This window comes from Raphanus sativus, chromosome 5 (assembly GCF_000801105.2).
Source record: "Raphanus sativus cultivar WK10039 chromosome 5, ASM80110v3, whole genome shotgun sequence".
Lineage (NCBI taxonomy): Eukaryota > Viridiplantae > Streptophyta > Magnoliopsida > Brassicales > Brassicaceae > Raphanus > Raphanus sativus.
In genome coordinates this window covers 38,704,961-38,725,092 of record NC_079515.1, presented here as the reverse complement: position 1 = coordinate 38,725,092, position 20,132 = coordinate 38,704,961, and the positions used below count along the sequence as shown (strand labels likewise).

The following is a 20,132-nucleotide window of genomic DNA, read 5'->3' as shown; positions in this document are numbered from 1 at the left end:
GTAAATCTGTAATCTTAAAACCTAATTATTTTGAAACAAAAAGAAGTATTATATAATTTTTACCCAACAATTTAACATAAACTTATTTTTATAAACTCATTTGTAGGATATTATAATTATAAATAATTTTATATAGACAATTATACAATTCATAATGTTATCAACCTTACAAAATTCATGTCTAATTACACTACTTTGAATCGCTTTATAAAATTTATCCACACTATATTTTATTTGGACCATATTGAAGGTTTTATGTAAATGTCTTCCATTAATCTGCAAAAATATTTAATAAAAAATTAAAGCTTGGAACTCGAATATTTTAGTATAAAAATATTAACAAACTTTCAATAAAAGTACTAAATTAAACAAACTGCTATAATTTAACGTAAACTAGTTAATAAATAAAAACCGATCATGTTGTACAAAATCTTATAAAATGAAACATTCTGACTCGAAAAAATAACTTTCAAGAAATGGTTTTTGACATTGAAAGAAAGCACTAAATGTGGGAATGAGAAGGAGACGGTGGAAGCATGTGGAGTGACAGGGCGGAGGCAAATGGAACGGGCCCTACCCCCAATCATACGTTAATTAGCCAGCCTGGCACTTTGTGTTTTCGGTTATGTTTGCAAACCTGAATTTATGTTTGTTTAAATCAAAGTCATTGTTTAAATTTTTTAATATCATTCTAATTTTCATTGTAAAATTTAGTATAAACAAGATATAACCACCTAGATTCGTGAACTATGCTTGGTTTACGTAGATGTCAGCATTGGTATCCAATTCCTAAAGATTATAAAATTTGCTAATAGCAGTGTAGACTTAGCTAGCTAATGTAAGAAACGGCTCACATGCACTCATGTAACATTCTTCTTTTGGGTCAATTTTAAACATAAGAAAATCATTTCTGCATTCATCAACCAAAAAAAAAAATTCTACAATCATTTAGCCCAACAAGACAAACAAAAAAAAAACTAAGAAAACATCACATTTAGGTCTATAATGAACCTCAACATTACAAGCCTTAATTTTAGGCTAAATAGGCTTCATTTAAGCCCATCACGTTACCTCTATTTTCGTGAGGTATATTGAACTAGATTCATAAAGGCCGAGTGCATGCTGAATAGTTTGGAATCCGAAGATGCCACAGAATCCTCTCGGTTTTAGATCATGCTGAGATGGACAAAGTAGTTTGGACTATGAAATGTTCGAAAGAAATGTAATTTTATTCGATCTGACAAACTGTTCATTTTTACTTGACACTAGATCATGACCCGCGCGCCTGCGCGGATTTATCTTTTGATTGACATATTTTATATACATGTGGTATATTATTTAAGATTTATAATATAAAAAAGTTAGAATGATCCGGAACCAAAAAAAATCGACCCGAACAAAAAAATCAAATACCTACTTAAATCCAAATGTTTAGAACTCGAAGAACTCATATTTGAAATGAACAGATTTATACCCGACCCAGTGAACTAAATTTCAAACATAATATCTTTTGTTATATTTTTAATTCATTTTTTTGGGTTGGTGAAAATTACTATTTATTCGGAAGATTTTTGGCTAACTTAATGGTATATACTCGTAGGTTTCTTTTTTTCTGAAGAGGAAAAAAAAGATTTAGATCTTGATTAAATTTATATTATATAACAAATTGCTGTTATAAATAATTTTTATAAAAACTAATTTGTAACAGTAATATCATTTTTGTTATAAATTAGTATATCATGGTTTATAGGTTCAAAGTATAGATTTAGTCGTCTTCATAGTATTGTTAATATTGATAGATGCAAGTTAATGAATACAGATAATATATTGTATTATTAGTAATCTGTCGTATAGTATTATATGTTAGTAGATGTATTATTAATAATCTATCTTATAGTATAATATGCCAGTGGATGTATCTAGCTTATAGTAATATGCAATATAAGGAAACATGCTAGTGGATATAATAATAAGGTAAGAAGTGAAAAACTATGGTAATGGTCAATATTAATTATTTATAAAAAGGTCTGTTTAATAATAAGTAGATTAATATTCCCTCCGTTCCTGAAAGTAAGATTTTCTAGAGTTTTCACGTTTATTAAGACTACAATAAATATTTGCCAACTTTAGTTTACTATTTATGTTTTATACAATTTCCAATAACTATCAACCAATAAAATTTAATCAATTCAAATATTCATAATTAATGATCCTCAAAAGTATATAAAAGTACCTCAAAAGTATACAAAAGTACCTTAAAAATATAGAAAATCTTTCTTTGTGGAACAAAAATAAAATCCAGAAAATCCTATTTTTAGGAACGGAGGGAGTATAGCATTAATTATATAAGGTCCAACTTTAAAATCCACCTAGAAAAAATTGTAATGTTTCTGTTTTAATAATATAGATGACTACAAACATAAACAATTGGTCAACTTTTACTTCAGAGCTAATTCTCTCCACCTCTTCTCTAACTATTTACAGAATTAGAGCTTAATAGGAGTTGCAATGTTCATGCCGATTGCAAAACATGTAAACTAGAGATAGTATGATAAATGATACAATATGATAGTATTAAGAACATGGATAGTTGAAAAAAAAAATCGAACTTAAGGCTAAAGTAAACCGGATTTTCCAATAAAAACATTCTACACTTCATTTTATGTCCAGAAATGTATACCCATAGATTTTATTAATTGGGATGTATGACTTATGGGATTGAACGTCCTTTCTCACTTACCATCATCAGCTCATATAAGTTTGTAATCAAAATGTGGCAACAGTCTCATAGCTGTAAAAGATTGAACCTAATGAGACTACACTAAATCAAGATCATCTAGTATCAGGAGACCTAATACACAGTGAAGAGTGAACACATGTGGATCTGCTTCTCATGAACACCTTACAATCCGACAAGTTATTGTCCAACACCCGATTTCTTACATGTGGATAACCACAGAACTTGTAATCCGACGGATTAAAAACCGGTAACTCCATATTAAACCGGTTTGGGTTAGGTATACCAAAAACCGGGGTTTCCTCTGTTAGGCTCCCCATGAATCTTGCACTGTTGGTCTTTAGACATCTCTTTATCACCTTGTTCTCTTCTCTGAATGTGTCCCTTATGTCCCTAAGGGTTTGACAAAACCGGTTCTGTTTAGTCTCGGTGCGGTTCTCTTTCGTTTTGTGTGAGAGTCGGCTGCATTTCAGACATACGTTCTTTCTCCTCTCTGTGTTGAAGCATCTTCTCTCTGTTTCGTCTGTAAGACATAAATAAGCCTACATTCATCGAAGGCAACAACATAAGTAAGTTCTAGAGAAAAAAAAGTAAGTTCTAAAGTTGAATCTTCAAACCGGAAATAACAAGAGATCTCAAAGAAACTTAATGGAACATACCAAACCGGGTTATAGAAAAATGAATGAGTTCATCGATACATAATGCGCGGATGCTATTACTAACGCATGATTCATGTCCATACACATTTTATAGCTTATCATAATAATAGTCCAGTGACAAAAAAAAAAATCATAATAATAGTCTAGATAGATTGTTGTCTCTCCTAAGAGATAAATAGATATATTCATGTTTAAATCGCTGGAAATGTTTTTATAAATAAGATAAAAATAGCTGACCTCGTGGATGAGCTTAAAAGCAATATCTGCTTTTGGATGATTGTTTTTATCAGGATGAACCTTCATAGCTGACACATAAATAACGATTTATCTTATGGATATGCCATACAAATATTTTTTTTTTTTAATATCTAATCTTGACGACTAATCATATTGAAATCTAAAACGAAGCTGAAATAAAACCGGACCTAGTTTGTGATATCGTTTACGTATGAGCTTGACCTCTGCATCTTCATGGATCTGTGTAATCATATAATCAATCCAAAGTTCTCTTTGTCTTTTTTTTTCTTTTTTTGTTGCTCATTTGAATATAGAACACAATTAAAAACTTCTTCCAATATATAGAACATATATAAAAGGTGGCAACAAAGCAGAAATGAAAAAGAACATACACCGAGAATGAGATACCAGTCGATGAAACATGAACCGGAGTTGCCATTGATGTGAATGCAAGAGATTGGTGATCTCGACAGGGAACAAATCTCTGAGACCAATGCCGCTTTTGGATCCGGTCCGGGTCGGATCTTACACATTGCAACTACAGTTTCAAGAGTTTTTTCCAGGGATATAGAGTTGAATGATAATAGTTTTCTGTGGGAAAGAAATACAAGGAGTAAGAAGAGAGAGAAAGAGGAGACGTTAAGAAAATGCAGGCAGGCTTTGCGGGAGTGACATTTTAAATTGGAAGAGAGAGAGAAGATAAATAAATTTATACATTTATGATACAAAAAATCAGTAATTATCGAAAATTAATAAAGTTTATCAAAGATTACTGAAAAATTCAAATAGAAGAACGGGTAAAGGTAACCGTAGGTCCAACCACATTGTAACTGGCTCGTGCCATGCAAACTTTTAGACGCTCATTCATGTTTTCTTTTGTAAAAAATGCTCATTCATGTTGCATGCTGAGTTTTAATTTATAGGATACACATATGATCATAATCGAATTTATAATGTAAAAAGTACTTTATTCATCAACGTTAATAGCTGTTAAATGTAGAAAATTCAATAGTGGGACATGAGACTTGTGACATATAAAACAGAGATGAACAGCCATATACAAAAGGGTGTCTTTTATTTGAAATCAAATGAAATTGGTGAAAGAAACAAGGTAGTTAGGGGTAAAAACAACAAGAAAATGAAGCTACTATCCAACTTCTATTTTCTTTTCACTAAATACATGAAATATCAAAGTTGCTATGATTTATACTCCTGAACTCTGTTTCATAAATAGTGTCACTTAAATATTTTTCACACATATTAAAAATGGTTGAAATGCATCTATGTTTTAATTTATTTCATTTGTTTAACCACTAATATTTTAGATAAATAAATTTACTTACAAGATCAATGCATTTTGTAATTAATATAGAATTATAAGTAATTATAAATTATATTGAAATTAAAGAATGACATTTTTTGTGAAACAACAAAAAATGCTAAAGTGATATTTATTTAGAAATAGAGGGAATATTGTTTTTCATAGATTTGAATAATTTGATTGGTTTAAATCAAAAACCTTGGAAGTGTAATATGTATACGTATATACGTATACGTCTGGTCTTACAAAAATAACTAATATTATATATCATAGTAATTATTTATGGCTTTGCTTTGAAATTTGGATTTAGATTGGATTTCGTGATTTCTCTTCTGGTGTTTGATGTTTTGGTTATAAGGTGAGATAGCGCCAATAGTATATGGCAATGACTTAGGACATAAGCTAAGTATGTACCTAATGTTACATGCACGTTGATCTATACGCCCAACATTGAAAGAAAACCTATAGCTGTAAAACGGGCGAGTCCACGTCCATTAGCCCGTATTCATTTGTCCATTTATTGTTTGTGGATAAAGAGTGATCATGTCCATTAGAACATCTAAACTATTAAAACTGAAGTACAAATAAAATTTAACCCTTAAATTTCCTAAATAATTACAATGGCATGCCACTGATCTAACCATTAATTTATTTGACCAAAAAAATCTCTTAAGACCATTCCTTTGGGTAGACAATTCAATTAATTAAATTTGATCACCACATAAGTAAAGAACGACTAAATGAGAATGTTGTAAATCAATAGAATATTCTTAAAATAGTTCCTCCAATTAATAGCAAATAATTAATAGAGTGAGCAGTTATGGAATATTACCAATATTTTCATTTTGGTAACAAAGACCAAGCCAAAAATCACGGAGATCAGTAATTTATAATTGTATTTCTAAATATGAATTTTTTTTTATATTCAAATTTTGTTTCTTTGAATATACTAATTTAATCTTCTATAAGGTAAACAATATATATATATATATATATATACTTCTAGCATTCCGGTTTCCCTCTAAATATTACCTAATATCACGCTTCTGTATTATTAAAATTGAAGTATACAATTGAATTGTTTGGAAACAAAAATAATAGAATAAATGAGATATGTTTGGAAACATGGATAGTAGAGATGTATACTTTCTTTTATTTACACATTTAGTCATTATATTTTCAATAAATTAATAACAAATAAATTAATAACAAATTAGATTGTTTAGAAACATGAATAAAATATTTAATACTTCTTTTTATTTAAACATTTAGCCATTGTTTTTACAATAAATTAAACAACTTTCTTTCTATATTTTTTTTATTTACAATTCTGTCACTATATTTACAATTATTTATGGTAAAAATAAAAACACAAACTGAAATATAAATAGTATATTATACAGAATAATTTTTAAAAACAATATTATTACCTTATTTAGTTTATTCAAATATAAAAAATCAAGAGTTCAATTTTCAAAAAAGAATATATCATAAAATTAATAATAATTCATAGAAAACTAATACAAAAAATTAAAATTTGAAACATGGATAAAAGTAAGAAGAAAAAAGTAATGACTTATGTTATTAATAAACTTTGGAAATCCATTATAATCAGTTTTAAAATATACAAAATAGACTAATCTAATTACCTAAAAATTGTTTTAGCTAAAATAATCATAAAATAAAATTTAAATTTTATACCAATATTTCAAATCAAAATGATAATTTAAAGTTGATTTATATCAAAAAATTGATTCAAAATATGCATATATTCAAAAAAAATATTTTTACTAAAATATTTTCCAATAACCATTATTAAAAATGTTTTCAATATATATAAGAAAAATACAACAAAAAATTAATTTCATATACCAACTTAAATTATAGTTTTTATATTTCACATTAAACTTTAAGAATATAATATATGTGATTATTTATAACATGATACATATAAAATACTATTAATTATATGATGGACCAATACAATTAATTATATGATGACATATATATGATACATAATAGTGACTAGGGCTGGACGTTTAGGTATCCACGTTTAGGATCTGTTTGGATTTCGGATTTCCGGGGTCAAATTTTTCAGTCCCATTCATATATTTCTAAATTTTAGTTCGAATTATGACTAGGGCTGGGCGTTCAGGTATCCATTCGGGTTCGTTTCAGATCTGTTTGGATTTTGGATTTCCGGGGTTAAAAATTCAGCTCCATTCAGATATTTCTAAATTTCAGTTCGAATTATATTCAGATCTTTGCGGGTTCAGTTCGGATTCGAATAACTCATTTAAATTATTTTTTAAATTCATTATATATTTTGAATTTCTTAAAATCTATAAATAAAATAATATATTGTATATAAATCTGAATAACATATGTCAAAATACCTAAATTTAGCATATAAATTGGTTTGGCTTAAATTTTAGATCAAAAATCAAAAATTATTTTAAATATTTTTGGTGTTTTGAGTGTACTTCCACTATGTTATATATTTATATTTGACTATTTTTATATATTTTCAAGTATTTAAACCAACCTAAATGTATCATATATATTTTGGATATTTTTATATACATTAAAACTAAAATTAATTAATATGTATACGTATAAAAATCTTTTTCGGATACATTTTGATATCCAAAATACTTCGATTCGAATTGGTTATGGCTTCGGTTGTCTAAATATCAAAATTTTGAATAATTTGAATATTTAATCAATTTTGGTTCGGATTTTGTATTACTCTTTAGGATCGTGATCGGTCTAATTCTTCATATTTGAACTTTTATTCAGCTTTGATATTGTATTTTTGAAATATATTCCCGCACGGGCGTGCGGGTCAAAATCTAGTGTCCATTAAAAACCATATCCACTAAAACCCATATTTTTATGGGCTGCCATAGAGTCCATAATAGACCGTATAAGAAAACTTTAGATTTTAATTTATAAGCCTATAATTTATAAGCCTATAATTATATATACAAGTTCATAAAATTAAAATTAATCCATAAATACAACAATTTTGGTTTTGGCAAAAAAAACTTGATTTTGCGGTTTTAACGGAAAAAATTCGATTTTACGATTTTGGCGGGAAAACCTGATTTTCTGGTTATGGCGGGAAATCCCGATTTTGCGGTTTTGGTAGGAAAACTCGATTTTGCAGTTTTGACGGGAAAATCGATTTTGCGGTTTTGGCCGGAAAACCCGATTTTATGGTTTGGCGGGAAAACCTGATTTTACAGTTTTGGCGGGAAAACCCGATTTTACGGTTTTAGCGGGAAACCCCGATTTTATGGTTTTGGCGGGATAACCCGATTTTACGGTTTTGGCGGGATAACCCGATTTTACGGTTTTGGCGGGATAACCCAATTTTACGGCTTTGGCGGAAAAACCCGATTTTCCGGTTTTGGCGGGAAAACCCGATTTTCCGGTTTTGGCGGGAAAATCCGATTTCTCAGTTTTGGCAAGAAAACTTGATTTTACGGTTTTGGCGATTTTACGGTTTTAGCGGAAAACTCGATTTCCGATTTTGGCGGGAAAACTAGATTTCCCGGTTTTGGCGGAAAAATCCGATTTCTCTGTTTTGGCGGGAAAACTCGATTTCTCGGTTTCGGCGGGAAAACCCGATTTTACGGTTTTAGCGGAAAACTCAATTTCTCGATTTTGGCAGGAAAACTCGATTTTTTCCGGTTTTGGCGGAAAAATTCGATTTCTCGGTTTTGGAGGAAAAATCCAATTTCTCAATTTTCGTGGAAAACCCCGATTTTACAGTTTGTGCGATTTTACGATTTTGACAGAGAAAATTCAATTTCCCGATTTTGGCGAGAAAACCCGATTTCTCGGTTTTGATAGAAAAACTCAATTTTTTTTAAACCCTAGATTTTTTTTTCCATTGGACAACCTATGTCCATGAAACCCAAAACCCATAAAGACCATTTTTTAAATGGTCATCCATATTTTGTCCATTAATAACCCATGAAAAAAAAAGGGTGTGTCCATATTAAGTCTATTTAAATATGGACGTGGACGACCAATGGACGACCCGCCCATTTGACACCTATAAGAAAACCTATAAGCACAGTTTAGAAATTAATAGTTAAAGAAAAGGTTTTACTTGAAACAAAAAATGGGGTTTGCGCGTGGTTGACTTATTGTAGTGAAGCCAAACAAATTTCAGTAATCTAGAATTTGGAATCTAACTGATCACTGATCGAAACCAGTATTAAGTCAAACATAGCGGTTGTAATTGGCCACCCTAAAGTAAAAATCACATGGGAATGCTAACTTCTTGGTTATCAATAAGTTTTCTGCCAATTAGTCCTAATTTCTAATATAAATTATGTATCTAGGGGTTTTTTTATATGTATATTCAAAGTTAACCATTACTTCTCATAGTAGAAAAGCAAGATGTCCGTTTCGACTAACACTGACATGTGTTATTCGAATACAATTAAACATTAAAAACTCAAATCCGAACGTTTTACTAGCTTTTCCTTTGTGTTAAAGAGCATTATAATTGTATAATAACGGTTACAAGGCATTTAACTTGTTTGACGTCACCCAATTCGAAAACTGCCAAAAGTGTTCACAAGACCACCTTTGTCAGTCATACGTGGCCTCGGGGAGCCCTTGTTCGGATGTTTTTTCCCAAAGCCTACTTTGATTTATTCAATTCAAAAGGACCAATAACGCCTTGTGTTGGGCTTTATCCTTTTACGTTCTACAAATAGAATATGGGCTAAACTTGAGTGATAGAGCCAACATTTCGTGGATTCCAAACTAGAATACGGGGCCCATCCTGAGTGTCGCGCACGTTTTTTTTCTTCTTTTCAACACGGAAACCAGTTACGTGTCCAATTCATTCGCCTCCGAGTCAGGTTCTCGATATTTATTACCGAACTTAACCGGCAAGGCTTACAAAATCTCTAATCAAAACCATTTTCGTCTGGAAAAAATAAAAATCGAACAAGGTCGTCGTCGTCGGATTTCTAAGATCATGGAGTTATGTCTGATCGTCGACACAGTCGCGGTTTTCACGGCGAAGCAAGGCACAGCGTTTGGGAAATCTCTTCTCAATCGGTGCGAATACATTTCATTCGCTGATTCCCCCGTTGATCAAACATCCGCGGTTAATATCTTTCCCGTTGATTCAATCGCTCCTTCACCGGTTAGATCGAGCTCTAATAAAACAATCCGCCGGATCCGTAAAAAGCGGCGCGCGAAGCGCGTTTCGTTTTGCGGCGATTCTGAAGACGGTGGAGATTTTGGTCGGTTTCTCTTAGAAGGCGGTGGCAACGACGGTCCGTTCAGATTCGGTGGTGGAGGCGGTGGGAACGATGGAGGCGGAAAGGGATGGAACTACGGCAGCGGCGGTGGAAATTGGGAGGAGCCATTGTCTTGGTCGGATCCGGCGATGGAGTTCGTGTACGAAGTGATTTGCTGGATCGTGTTGTCGAATTGCGTGCACTTTGCGTTCAAGAGGGTAGTTAGGATCGTAACTGACGGTGAAAGAGAGAAGTTGAACCTGACATTAACTCCAGTGTGCTGACAAAACCGTTGTTAGGTTGCAGTCGTGTCGGAAAATTGTTAATCTCAGCTTCAATTCTATCAAATGATCTCTCGTGTGTAAATATATATTATATATTTATAGGCATTGTACATGTATGTATAATGAATCAATGATTATAATGTGATAATTGATCATTCTCTTGACATCATGAGAGTTTAAGGTGGACATGGAATAACTAACAAACTCCATTACAGATGCATGTAAAATATAAAGGGTGTTTATATATTATTTAAGCACTGCGCTTAGACTAATTCTCCGGAGCTTGATGACCCACGGAGGATGGTTGGTTCCAGTTCTGTTGCGTTGGCTCTCTCCTCTCAACCTGCATAGTCTCACGGCGCCTATCGTACCGAGGCCTAGACCGGTTTCTGGTCTGGCGCTGTTCAGTGAACCTGTACTGTGGTCTGGGTATCACCTTCCCTTCAATGTACAAGTCACCTGAACAAAATTTGTTTAGATGATAAGTGTAAATCTCTAAGATCCTCTAGCATTATCCCAATAATCCAAATGAAAATTAAATTCAAAAAAACAATACAAACCTCCATAGTCTTTGTTGGGTACATCAAGATAGGAATCTGGTAGGACCCAGAGAACACCAGGCAATCCTGAAGAATCACACAACTCTGGATTAGGTATCTTATATACAAAAGCAAGGTCAATAAGTTCCAAACCTAGACACTGAATATGTTCTTTGTCCTATTCCTACAGACAACAATAATAATTCAAACAGAACAAGAACAAGACATAAGTTTCCTCCTTTAGGCAATTCAAACGATAAAGTATGAACCTTTGACTTTGCAAGAGAGCTCTTCAGAGATCAAAGCACCAAAGCCAGTGTAAGTCGAAGTGGAAACAGAGTAGATCTTCTTCTTTGCCTCCTCCTCGCTACAAACACACACACAAATCCATGACAAATGCACCAAGCGAAATGAGAGAAAGGACCAAAAAAAAAATGAAATGGGGGAACTTGCCTTCCGACAACGGAAGTTAAGGTTTTGACATAAGCATTGATCATCTCATCTTCTGTAGGTTTGGGATCATCGAACTCCATGACGATGAGCCAGTGCTCGTAATCGCACCCATCGAGAAGAATCGTCTCCTTCGGCGGGCGGTTGCTCCAGTTCGGCGAAGGATCGTTCAGCGGAGAGTATCCTGACCCGGATGTCTTGGGTCGGGTCGTTACGTAACACGGGCCCAGTCCCGTTCTGGTCGAGGAAACCTTGTCGATTAGATGCACAGCGAATCGAGAACGAGAAGAGAGCGTAGAAAACGACGACGACGACGACGACGAAGAAGAGAGTGTTCTGGTTATGACTGTCGCTAATTTGCGCCGCGTGGTGAAAAGAGCCATCGCCAGTGAGGGTTTTGGTCTTGTGCTCTTCTATCTCTCCCTCTTTACTTCACTCTTTTTTTTTTTTCGCAGACGCTTCGAGAATCTATATGGGCTTTAAGTGGGCCTTAGTGTTTATGTATTCTTCGGAATTTTATTTCTATTTGTATAACTGAGAAAGAGATTTATATCATACAATTTTGTACATAATCTACTAAATTTAATGGTTTGATTTGCAATATTCGGTTAATGAAAGATTAAATTGCAACTAAACTATATTCCAAAGGTTTGTGACTTTCCATATATAGTATTGTCTTCTTTTTGTTTACATTACAGTAAAGCTGTTGTTGGGTCTTTTTACTGCAAAGCAGTAGTACTACTAACCATGAATAAGTTTATAGATGATCATTTCATCGGTTTCATACTTGTTAATGATAATTCATTGTGAGATTTCTTGCATGCCTCTCGCAGCTGCTTATTCACTATCTCTTATTATTAATCAATTTCTCATTCAGCAATAAAACTATCAATATCACATTTAACATGTAATTTCACTTTATCCCACACACATCCATGCCTCAAAACCATACTTCTATTCATAGGTTTATCATAAAAGCTGGGCAACCGAACGTTTTGAAAGGAGAGAATACACAAACTTGTGGAAACAACAGAAAATGTGACATAGCCTCTCATATTCTTTGCTTAAACCCTAAAAATAGCAATGCAACTCATGTCTATATGAACCCTCTCATCAAGGTCTTTCTAGGCATTTGTTCAAACCTTTGTAAAATTTAAACATCAAAACCTAAAAAAAACCATAGCTAGAAGGGGCCTTATAGCCACAGTTGCAGGCCCCGTCTGCTCCATTTCTAACATGTACAAAACGCATTAGGAAAGTTAGAAGAAAAAGTTATCTCTTTCGGTCTTTTGAGTTTTGCGTATAAAGGAAACCACAAAGAAATGTCTTTGGATGAGGACAAGAAACGGAAATGCCTCGTCGCTGGTAGTGTCTCGGCTGTGCTATTGATCATGGTTGTCTCGGTAGCTGTCATAACATCTAAAAACTCACCCAATGAAAATCAGATCAGGCAAACCACCAAAGCCGTTAAAGCAATTTGTGCACCTACTGACTACAAAGAGATATGCCTCAAAAAAATAATGGACGCTTCTCCCAACTCCACAGAGCCTCTCGAACTAATAAAGCTTGCCATCAACGTCACAATCGAATCCATCAACCAGGGCCTCAAGAAAGCCTCTATAGATGTTAAACCCAAGACTGATGAAGACCCAGAAGCAAAAGATGCTTTTGAGCTCTGTGAGAAGCTAATGTTTGACGCTATTGATGATCTTAAAAAATGTGTTAACCGTGGGTTCTCAGCTACTCAAATTGTAGGCTTTGTTGAGGATCTTCGGGTTTGGCTAAGTGGCTCCATTGCTTTCCAGCAAACCTGTATAGATTCCTTCAAGGAGATTAAGTCTAATACTCTTATGGTTGACATGCGCAAGATCTTCAAACCATCAAAAAAGCTTACCAGCAATAGCCTCGCCATGGTTACTGAACTTTCCACCATTCTCCCAAATTCCAACACCACAGGTATCTACCAAATACAATCTCTAGTCAGGGCCGACACAGCTTTGAAATTTTTTTTAGAAACAATTTATTTCAAGACACATGCCTCTAAATTATTTATTTAAAAATATTAAAAATCTTATTAAATATCTTTGTTCTCCAATGTATACATATGAATCAATCAATATGTGATGCAAGTCTTAATGATAAACAGGACTAACAAAAGCTCTTTCGAAATACGCCAGAAAGCTTTTGTCTACAGAAGATGGTATCCCAACATGGGTTAGACCAGAGGTACGGAAGCTCATGGAAGAAGAAGCACCAACAATAATAGAATTACAACCACAACCACCACCACCACCACCACCATCGAGAACTGATGCGGTGGTGGCTCAAGACGGAAGTGGACAGTACAAGACCATCGCCGAGGCTCTAAACTTTGTTCCCAAAGACAACAGTCCATTCATCATCTACATCAAAACGGGTATATACAAGGAGCAAGTAAAGATCACTAAGAAAATGCCTTACGTCACTTTGATAGGTGATGGACAAAACTTGACCGTAATCACCAGCAGCCTCAACTTCGGCATCGGAAGAGTCAAGACTTTCCTAACAGCCACAGTCAGTGAGTCTCAATCTTTTCACATAGCCCTGCGCATTTTAACCTTATATTAAAACGAGCGAAACCAAACATATGTACATAAATATCCGAATTATTTCTAATCTCTAGAATCCAAAATACAAAATCCAAAATGCGTAATAGAATATCTAAAATATAGTTTAGATACCTAAAATATGATTTTTTAAAAAGAGATGCTTAACGTTAGAGAACCTTTCTAAACTCCGTGTGTCTTGTGGCAGCAATCGAGGGGGAGCACTTTACAGCAAAGGCCATCGGGATTGAGAACACGGCAGGACCAGACGGACGACAGGCGGTGGCGTTGAGAGTTTCAGCGGACTACGCCGTGTTCTACGAGTGCAAATTTGATGGTTACCAAGACACTCTATTCGTCCACTCCCAACGCCAGTTCTACCGCGACTGCACCGTCACGGGGACCATAGATTTCGTCTTCGGCGACGCCAAGTGCATCCTCCAGAACTCCGTGATCGTCTTCAGGAAACCCAAGAAAGGCCAGACGTGCGTCGTGGCCGCTCAGGGACGCAGCGACAGACACGAGTCCACGGGACTGGTGTTCCAGAACTGCCACTTCACGGGAGACGAGGAGTACATGGCGATGAGACCCGCGAAGAAGTCGTTCCTAGGGAGGCCGTGGAAACGGTTCTCGAGGACGATCATGCTGATGTCGGCGCTGGATGACGTGATCGATCCGGACGGGTGGCTTCGGTGGAAGGGCGACTTTGCGTTGAAGACGCTGTACTTCGCTGAGTATATGAGTGCTGGGTTTGGAGCGAATGATAGCCTTAGAGTTAAATGGCCTGGCGTCAAGAATATAACGGATCAAGAGGCTCAGTTGTACACTGGGGGTAGGTTCTTAGGTGGTGATTCGTGGATCCCTCAGACCCAAGTTCCGTACATTGCCAACTTGTAGGAGATTATTACAGTTTGTACGTAGTTTCATTTTTAAATGTGTTTTTCTTCTGAATGTGTGTTATAGATAGTGATGTAACCGTTGGTCAAAAAAAAAAAGATAGTGATGTAACTAAGTTGAACTGGTTAGTGAATAGAAATAATTAAATAGTATATGATGATACTTAGGTAGGTCAGTTCTGTTTTGTCTAGATTAAACTTTTTATGATTCATATTTGTTATACCATTATTGGAATACATGGTGTCTATATATCTTGCAAACTTTAATTGCGTTTTTTTTATAAATTACAAATTTTTAAACAAAAATAGTGAAGCAGTAATATTTTACTGTGTTAATAAAACGTTATTTATCTTAAAATTTTAATAACAATACAATTAGTTTAGTGGCTAAAAATATTATGAAATTTAAAATGTTTATCATATTTATATAGTTTATATATAATTTGATATATATGTCTGATCACAGTGGATGTATTTTTTTTAACAACAGATCACAGTGGATGCATATCTTTAAAATTTTTGACATCTATAATTTGTTTCATTTTAATGAATATTCACTATTTATATTTTATTTTGATCAATAAAATTTTGGATAGAGACCAGTATGCAGTTCAGACATTAAACGTTATCTTATTCGAACATTTTAGGATGATTCATACAATTCAGGTTCTCTCTTTTACAGGATTAACTAAAAAGAGACTTTTACAGAGAAACATGAATCTTCTTTGTTCTGTTCTTTATCTCATCTGAAGCATTAGCAACTCCGGTTTCTCAATATACTCTTTCCACTGGCAACAAAACCGAGCCACCGTTGCTCCATCCAGAACTCTATGATCCGCAGCGATGTTAACCTAATACCAAAAAAAACATAGTTCTTGATCAAGCTTTGGTAGTACTAACAAGAATCTCTGAACTTAAGAAATGATCCAAGTTCTTACCATCATTGTCGACGCAGGATAAACGGACCCGTCTTCTTTAAACTTTGGAACTTTCTCGATTCTTCCAAGAGCGATGATGGCAACTTCAGGTAAGTTCAGAAGAGGGGAACCAAACTTCCCACCGATTGCTCCAATGTTACTCAGAGTTATGGTCCCACCGGTTACATCCTCAGGGCTAAGCTTGTTGTTTGTCGCCAAATGTTGTAACCGTAACAGCTCTTTGGTTATCTCTAGTAAAGAGAGTGACTGAACGTTCTTTATGTTCGGAACTACAAGACCATGTTCAGTAGCCATTGCAACTCCAATGTTGTGTGAACCTGAGATAAACCAAAGAATCAATATATAAATCTACAAGCTAAAAGATAATAAACCAAAGGATGAGATACCTTTAAGGATGATCTCTAACGATTCCTCGTTGAAGCAACCATTCACGAAGGGGTATTTGGTTAGAGCCATTGAGAGTGACTTGATTAAAGTGGGAAGGAACGTGTGTTTGACGGTGGAATCTGTGTTGTTCTCTTTGAAGAAGTGTTTGAGCTTCACAAGGGCGTCGCAGTTTATCTCTTCAACGAAATGAAAATGTGGTACTTTTGTAGCCATAGTCATTGTCTTGACCATAGCTCTGTTGAATCCCCTGAGAGGAACTATTTGATCTTCAAAGTTACTCGCTATAGTAGTGGAAACCGAGTCTCCTGCTGTTACATTTTCTTTCTGGCCACTGAATTGAAGAACATCTTCTTTCAAAACCCTCCCGTCTTTACCACTTCCAATCACGAGGTTGATGTCTATGCCAAGGTCTTTTGCAAGGTTACGAACAGCAGGCGTTGACAGAGCTCCAACAAGACTGTCTAGTTTTGGCTTTGAACCGCTCGGTTCTACATTTCCTGGAGTGTCAGATGATACTTGAAGAGGAGCATCGTTGGCGTCTTCTACGGCCAGCTTAACCAGAGTCTCTCCAACCTTGCATCAAATAGGTTTCAGGACATATATATATATAACACAAAAGACTTAAAATTTCTGAATGATATGCTTAAGCATATAGACTTGTAGACTCCTCATCTAACCTTGATAATGTCACCAGGAGAATGTGAAATGAGAGCTACTTTCCCTTTAAAACGACTAGTTATCTCAATGGTAGCTTTATCGCTCTGAACTTCACAGAGCGGCTGAAACTCTTCCACAGGATCTCCCTAAACCAAACAGCAAAAATGGGGGCTTATTTAAAAACTAAAAAACCAAAAAGGATTTGAATCTTTTAGCATAATAAAATAAAATAAAACAGACCTCTTTGACAAACCACTTGAGAAGCTCACATTCAGCAATACCTTCCCCAGTTTGTGCAAGTGGCACATCAAGGAACCCTCCTCTCGCATTTGAATCTATGGACATGGCTTCGTTCGAATACCAGCTTCTACTTCCTCCACACCATTTCATCAACTGCCACAGATTACGAAAAAAAAATATATAACAAACTTGGTAACGGTTCCCACTTTGCAAGTCTTAGACCACCTGCAATGGGGTATGATAACGAGTCCTTAGCGTTCAATCATATGTCAAAATGAATTGAATAATATTAAAAGAGTTACTGTAGGTAAGGATTGGTCCGTAAATAAGGCATTTAAGGACTCAATCCTTATAGACGTGGCATGTTGTCATTGGCTCTCTATCTCTCTCTCGTCTTCTCCGCTATCTCTCTCTTGTCTTCTCCGCTCTGTTAATTTTCTCAGGAAAGTGTAGATTGAAGTTCTGGTATCTGAATCATGAAGTTCGGTGAGTCTTCTTCTCCATCATCCTGATTTGCAATCTGATAGATATCAATCCGTCGTAACAATGTTTCTTTCCTAGAGCTGGCGTCACCGTTGAAGAAGTCCGTTCCGCTTCCCCTGTTTCTGATCCTCCTCCTCTCTATCCTCCCGTGTTAACCACCCCCGTCTCGTTACCCACTCGTAAGTCTCGTCTCCGTTCTATATATCCTGATTCTTAAAGTGATCGACTACACACGCTACTTCCTCTAGCCGTTGACTTTGATCCTTTAAAATGTGAAAGTTTCATCCTTTTTGATGATCCTTTGCTCTGTTTATCGTTCTATATATTCCAAGACTCTGACTTTCTTGTTTGGCGTTTCACAGCGGAAGCTATTGGCTACCCGAGTGCACAGCAGGTCATGAGCTTCAAAGGTAAGCCCACTGACAAAAGGTTCGTACTTTCAATATCATTGCTCTTGTTAGGATGCAAAGATTTCTACTTTCGATCATATATATGTTGAAATTATCTGCACTTCTTTCAGGCAGGTGCTTGATGAGATTGAGATAAGAGAGCTGCGCATTGATCACATCGACCACCGTTGCTGTTGGGGAAGCCGTCCTGCTCGCACATGGAAGATCCGTGCTGTCGTCTGCTCGTAACAACGTTTCTTTCCCCGGATAATATGGTTGCTACGAAGCTCTTTGCGGAGAAGTCATGGCTGGATCAAGGAGTTGAATGAGAGCAATGATGATTGCATCACAAAATGTTTGGTAGACTTGAATGGTGTTTTGGTTGTCGTGTTGAGGCTTTTGTTGATGATTTAGATTGTTGTAGTATGGTAGTTGAAAGCATGAATACGTCAGTGGTCCATATGTAAGTAGACTTACTCTTGTGCTCTGTATATTACGTTGGAGTTGTTTAGATATCCTTGTTCATGTATCTTTTTAATCCTTGAGCTTCATCATTTCCTCTATTAACATTTACAGTACTTGTGTTGAACAGGAAGGTAATTTGAAGTACACTCTATATGGTGTGTTAGTTCATTATGGTGGAGTATTGATTCTGGTCACTACTACTGCTTTGTTCGCACTTCAAGTGGCATATGGTATTCCCTTGATGATAACAAGGTAAGCAGCAGTGTTCTACGGATTTTGCGTTGCTTAATTTTGTTTGATAACTGTTCTTAGTTTATTTTTATACATAGTCCCTTCTTTGTTTAACTTGGCTAGTAGTAAATTTCTCTTTGGCTTTGTTACTGTAGGTTATCCAAGTTAGTGAGAAGACTGTGTTCAACCAGAAAGCGTATAAGTTGATTCGAGAGTAATGCATTGTTTTTTCTCAGATCAATGTAATGTATTTGAGATGTGAATTTTAACCCAAAAAAAAAAATTCTCCTAAGGACTCCTAAAATGAATCCACCATTGGACTGCTTATTTTGCTAAGAATTCTTACCTATTCAAAAAAAAAAAAAAACTAAATTAGCCCCTAAGGACTCCACAATGGAATCCACCATTGTGGATGCTCTTAGCAAACGAGTTAATGATTAATTTTTCCTCGAAGATCTTTGTCGGAAACTGATCTCAGAGTGGATCCAAAACAATTACACGTTTCAAATCTTCTTACACGAAAAAAACAAAAAAAAAAACATTAAACAAAGTTTGAAGAAGCTTACGGAGAGGGAAGGAGCAAGGAATGGGCGCGACGTCGGAGAGGAGAACGACTGAGAACGATACTCCGGAACCCGAATAGGCGGAGCGCAAACAGAAGAAGACGAGCTGAATGGGCGGAGAAACTGATGGTTCCGCCAGATCCGCCGCGCGATCATCGTGGATCACGGTTTGTCTTCTGGTCAAAAGAGTATAGAGAGGAGAATCAGATGAAGAAACAAGCAAGATGAATAAGATTCCCCTTTTTTAGGTTCTAATTTTAAGTAGTGTGTTAGTTATAGTGTTTCAGACTTTAAGTCCTAATCTGATTAAAGAAGGTAAGTGGTGCTGATTAGATTTTTTTCTTTTTCCCAACGTGCTGATTAGATATAAACTAATGGATTAGTGCCGATAACAGACAAACAAAAAAAAGAGAAGAAGATAATGTCTGATTAGTTTATATATGCCACGTCAGAAATACTTGAGAGCTTTTTAAAGGAGGATCAACGGTACACATGTGTCCTGAGTCATGACACCCATCACCAAGTGACTGTTCGCTTGTCGGGCTTTATCTGATTAGTTCGTCTAATGCCACGTCAGTAAAAAATCAGCGCACGGAACTTTTAAAGGAGGATCAAAGGTACACGCATGTCTTCTTGAGTCTCTCACCTAATTTGAACTCAATTACCAGATGATCATCTACTCTATTTTTTTTTTTGATCAAAGATCATCTACTCTATTAAAAGGCCGATCTGGTGGTTGTAGATGACAGGTGAAGTGGTGCAATCAGTATAGTTTAGTTGTTGGCTATGACTTACAATTAC

At 35.2% G+C, this 20,132-nt stretch overlaps 5 protein-coding genes and 1 long non-coding RNA gene across 8 annotated transcripts; 3 read left to right on the top strand and 3 right to left on the bottom strand.

Annotated features, from left to right (window-relative positions):
* Positions 1 to 2,501: 2,501 nt before the first annotated feature.
* Positions 2,502 to 4,520, bottom strand: LOC108863120 (J protein JJJ2-like). Of its 3 annotated transcripts, none has more exons than XM_018637435.2 (5): positions 4,407 to 4,520; positions 4,026 to 4,224; positions 3,822 to 3,873; positions 3,634 to 3,701; positions 2,502 to 3,279 (listed from the first exon to the last, which is right to left on the bottom strand). In XM_018637435.2, the coding sequence occupies exons 2-5, from the start codon at positions 4,164 to 4,166 to the stop codon at positions 2,833 to 2,835; spliced, it is 708 nt and encodes a 235-aa protein (XP_018492937.1). In that variant the 5' UTR covers positions 4,167 to 4,224; positions 4,407 to 4,520; the 3' UTR covers positions 2,502 to 2,832. The 3 variants fall into 3 exon arrangements, with proteins under 3 accessions (XP_018492937.1, XP_018492938.1, XP_018492939.1); XM_018637436.2 differs by having other exon boundaries at positions 4,454 to 4,510; XM_018637437.2 differs by lacking the exons at positions 3,634 to 3,701; positions 3,822 to 3,873; positions 4,407 to 4,520 and having other exon boundaries at positions 4,026 to 4,398.
* A 5,340-nt stretch (positions 4,521 to 9,860) lies between these two features.
* Positions 9,861 to 10,672, top strand: LOC108856719 (uncharacterized). Its single transcript, XM_018630587.2, has one exon. The coding sequence runs from the start codon at positions 9,957 to 9,959 to the stop codon at positions 10,506 to 10,508; it is 552 nt and encodes a 183-aa protein (XP_018486089.1). The 5' UTR covers positions 9,861 to 9,956; the 3' UTR covers positions 10,509 to 10,672.
* LOC108856718 (multiple organellar RNA editing factor 3, mitochondrial) lies at positions 10,640 to 11,947 on the bottom strand. Its single transcript, XM_018630586.2, has 4 exons — positions 11,501 to 11,947; positions 11,317 to 11,414; positions 11,069 to 11,134; positions 10,640 to 10,967 (listed from the first exon to the last, which is right to left on the bottom strand). Exons 1-4 carry the CDS (start codon positions 11,878 to 11,880, stop codon positions 10,777 to 10,779), a joined length of 735 nt encoding a protein of 244 aa, XP_018486088.1. The 5' UTR covers positions 11,881 to 11,947; the 3' UTR covers positions 10,640 to 10,776.
* Positions 11,948 to 12,649: 702 nt separating this feature from the next.
* LOC108860813 (probable pectinesterase/pectinesterase inhibitor 23) lies at positions 12,650 to 14,980 on the top strand. Its single transcript, XM_018634662.2, has 3 exons — positions 12,650 to 13,453; positions 13,644 to 14,054; positions 14,291 to 14,980. Exons 1-3 carry the CDS (start codon positions 12,820 to 12,822, stop codon positions 14,977 to 14,979), a joined length of 1,734 nt encoding a protein of 577 aa, XP_018490164.2. The 5' UTR covers positions 12,650 to 12,819; the 3' UTR covers position 14,980.
* Positions 14,981 to 15,587: 607 nt separating this feature from the next.
* Positions 15,588 to 19,984, bottom strand: LOC108862022 (lipoamide acyltransferase component of branched-chain alpha-keto acid dehydrogenase complex, mitochondrial). The gene is made up of 6 exons (XM_018636032.2): positions 19,335 to 19,984; positions 17,201 to 17,353; positions 16,981 to 17,106; positions 16,303 to 16,876; positions 15,917 to 16,233; positions 15,588 to 15,829 (listed from the first exon to the last, which is right to left on the bottom strand). The coding sequence occupies exons 1-6, from the start codon at positions 19,485 to 19,487 to the stop codon at positions 15,716 to 15,718; spliced, it is 1,437 nt and encodes a 478-aa protein (XP_018491534.1). The 5' UTR covers positions 19,488 to 19,984; the 3' UTR covers positions 15,588 to 15,715.
* LOC130512317 (uncharacterized) lies at positions 17,429 to 19,060 on the top strand. Its single transcript, XR_008945828.1, has 5 exons — positions 17,429 to 17,862; positions 18,046 to 18,112; positions 18,204 to 18,535; positions 18,665 to 18,789; positions 18,924 to 19,060. It is a non-coding gene; the product is annotated as an uncharacterized LOC130512317 (long non-coding RNA).
* Positions 19,985 to 20,132: the final 148 nt, after the last annotated feature.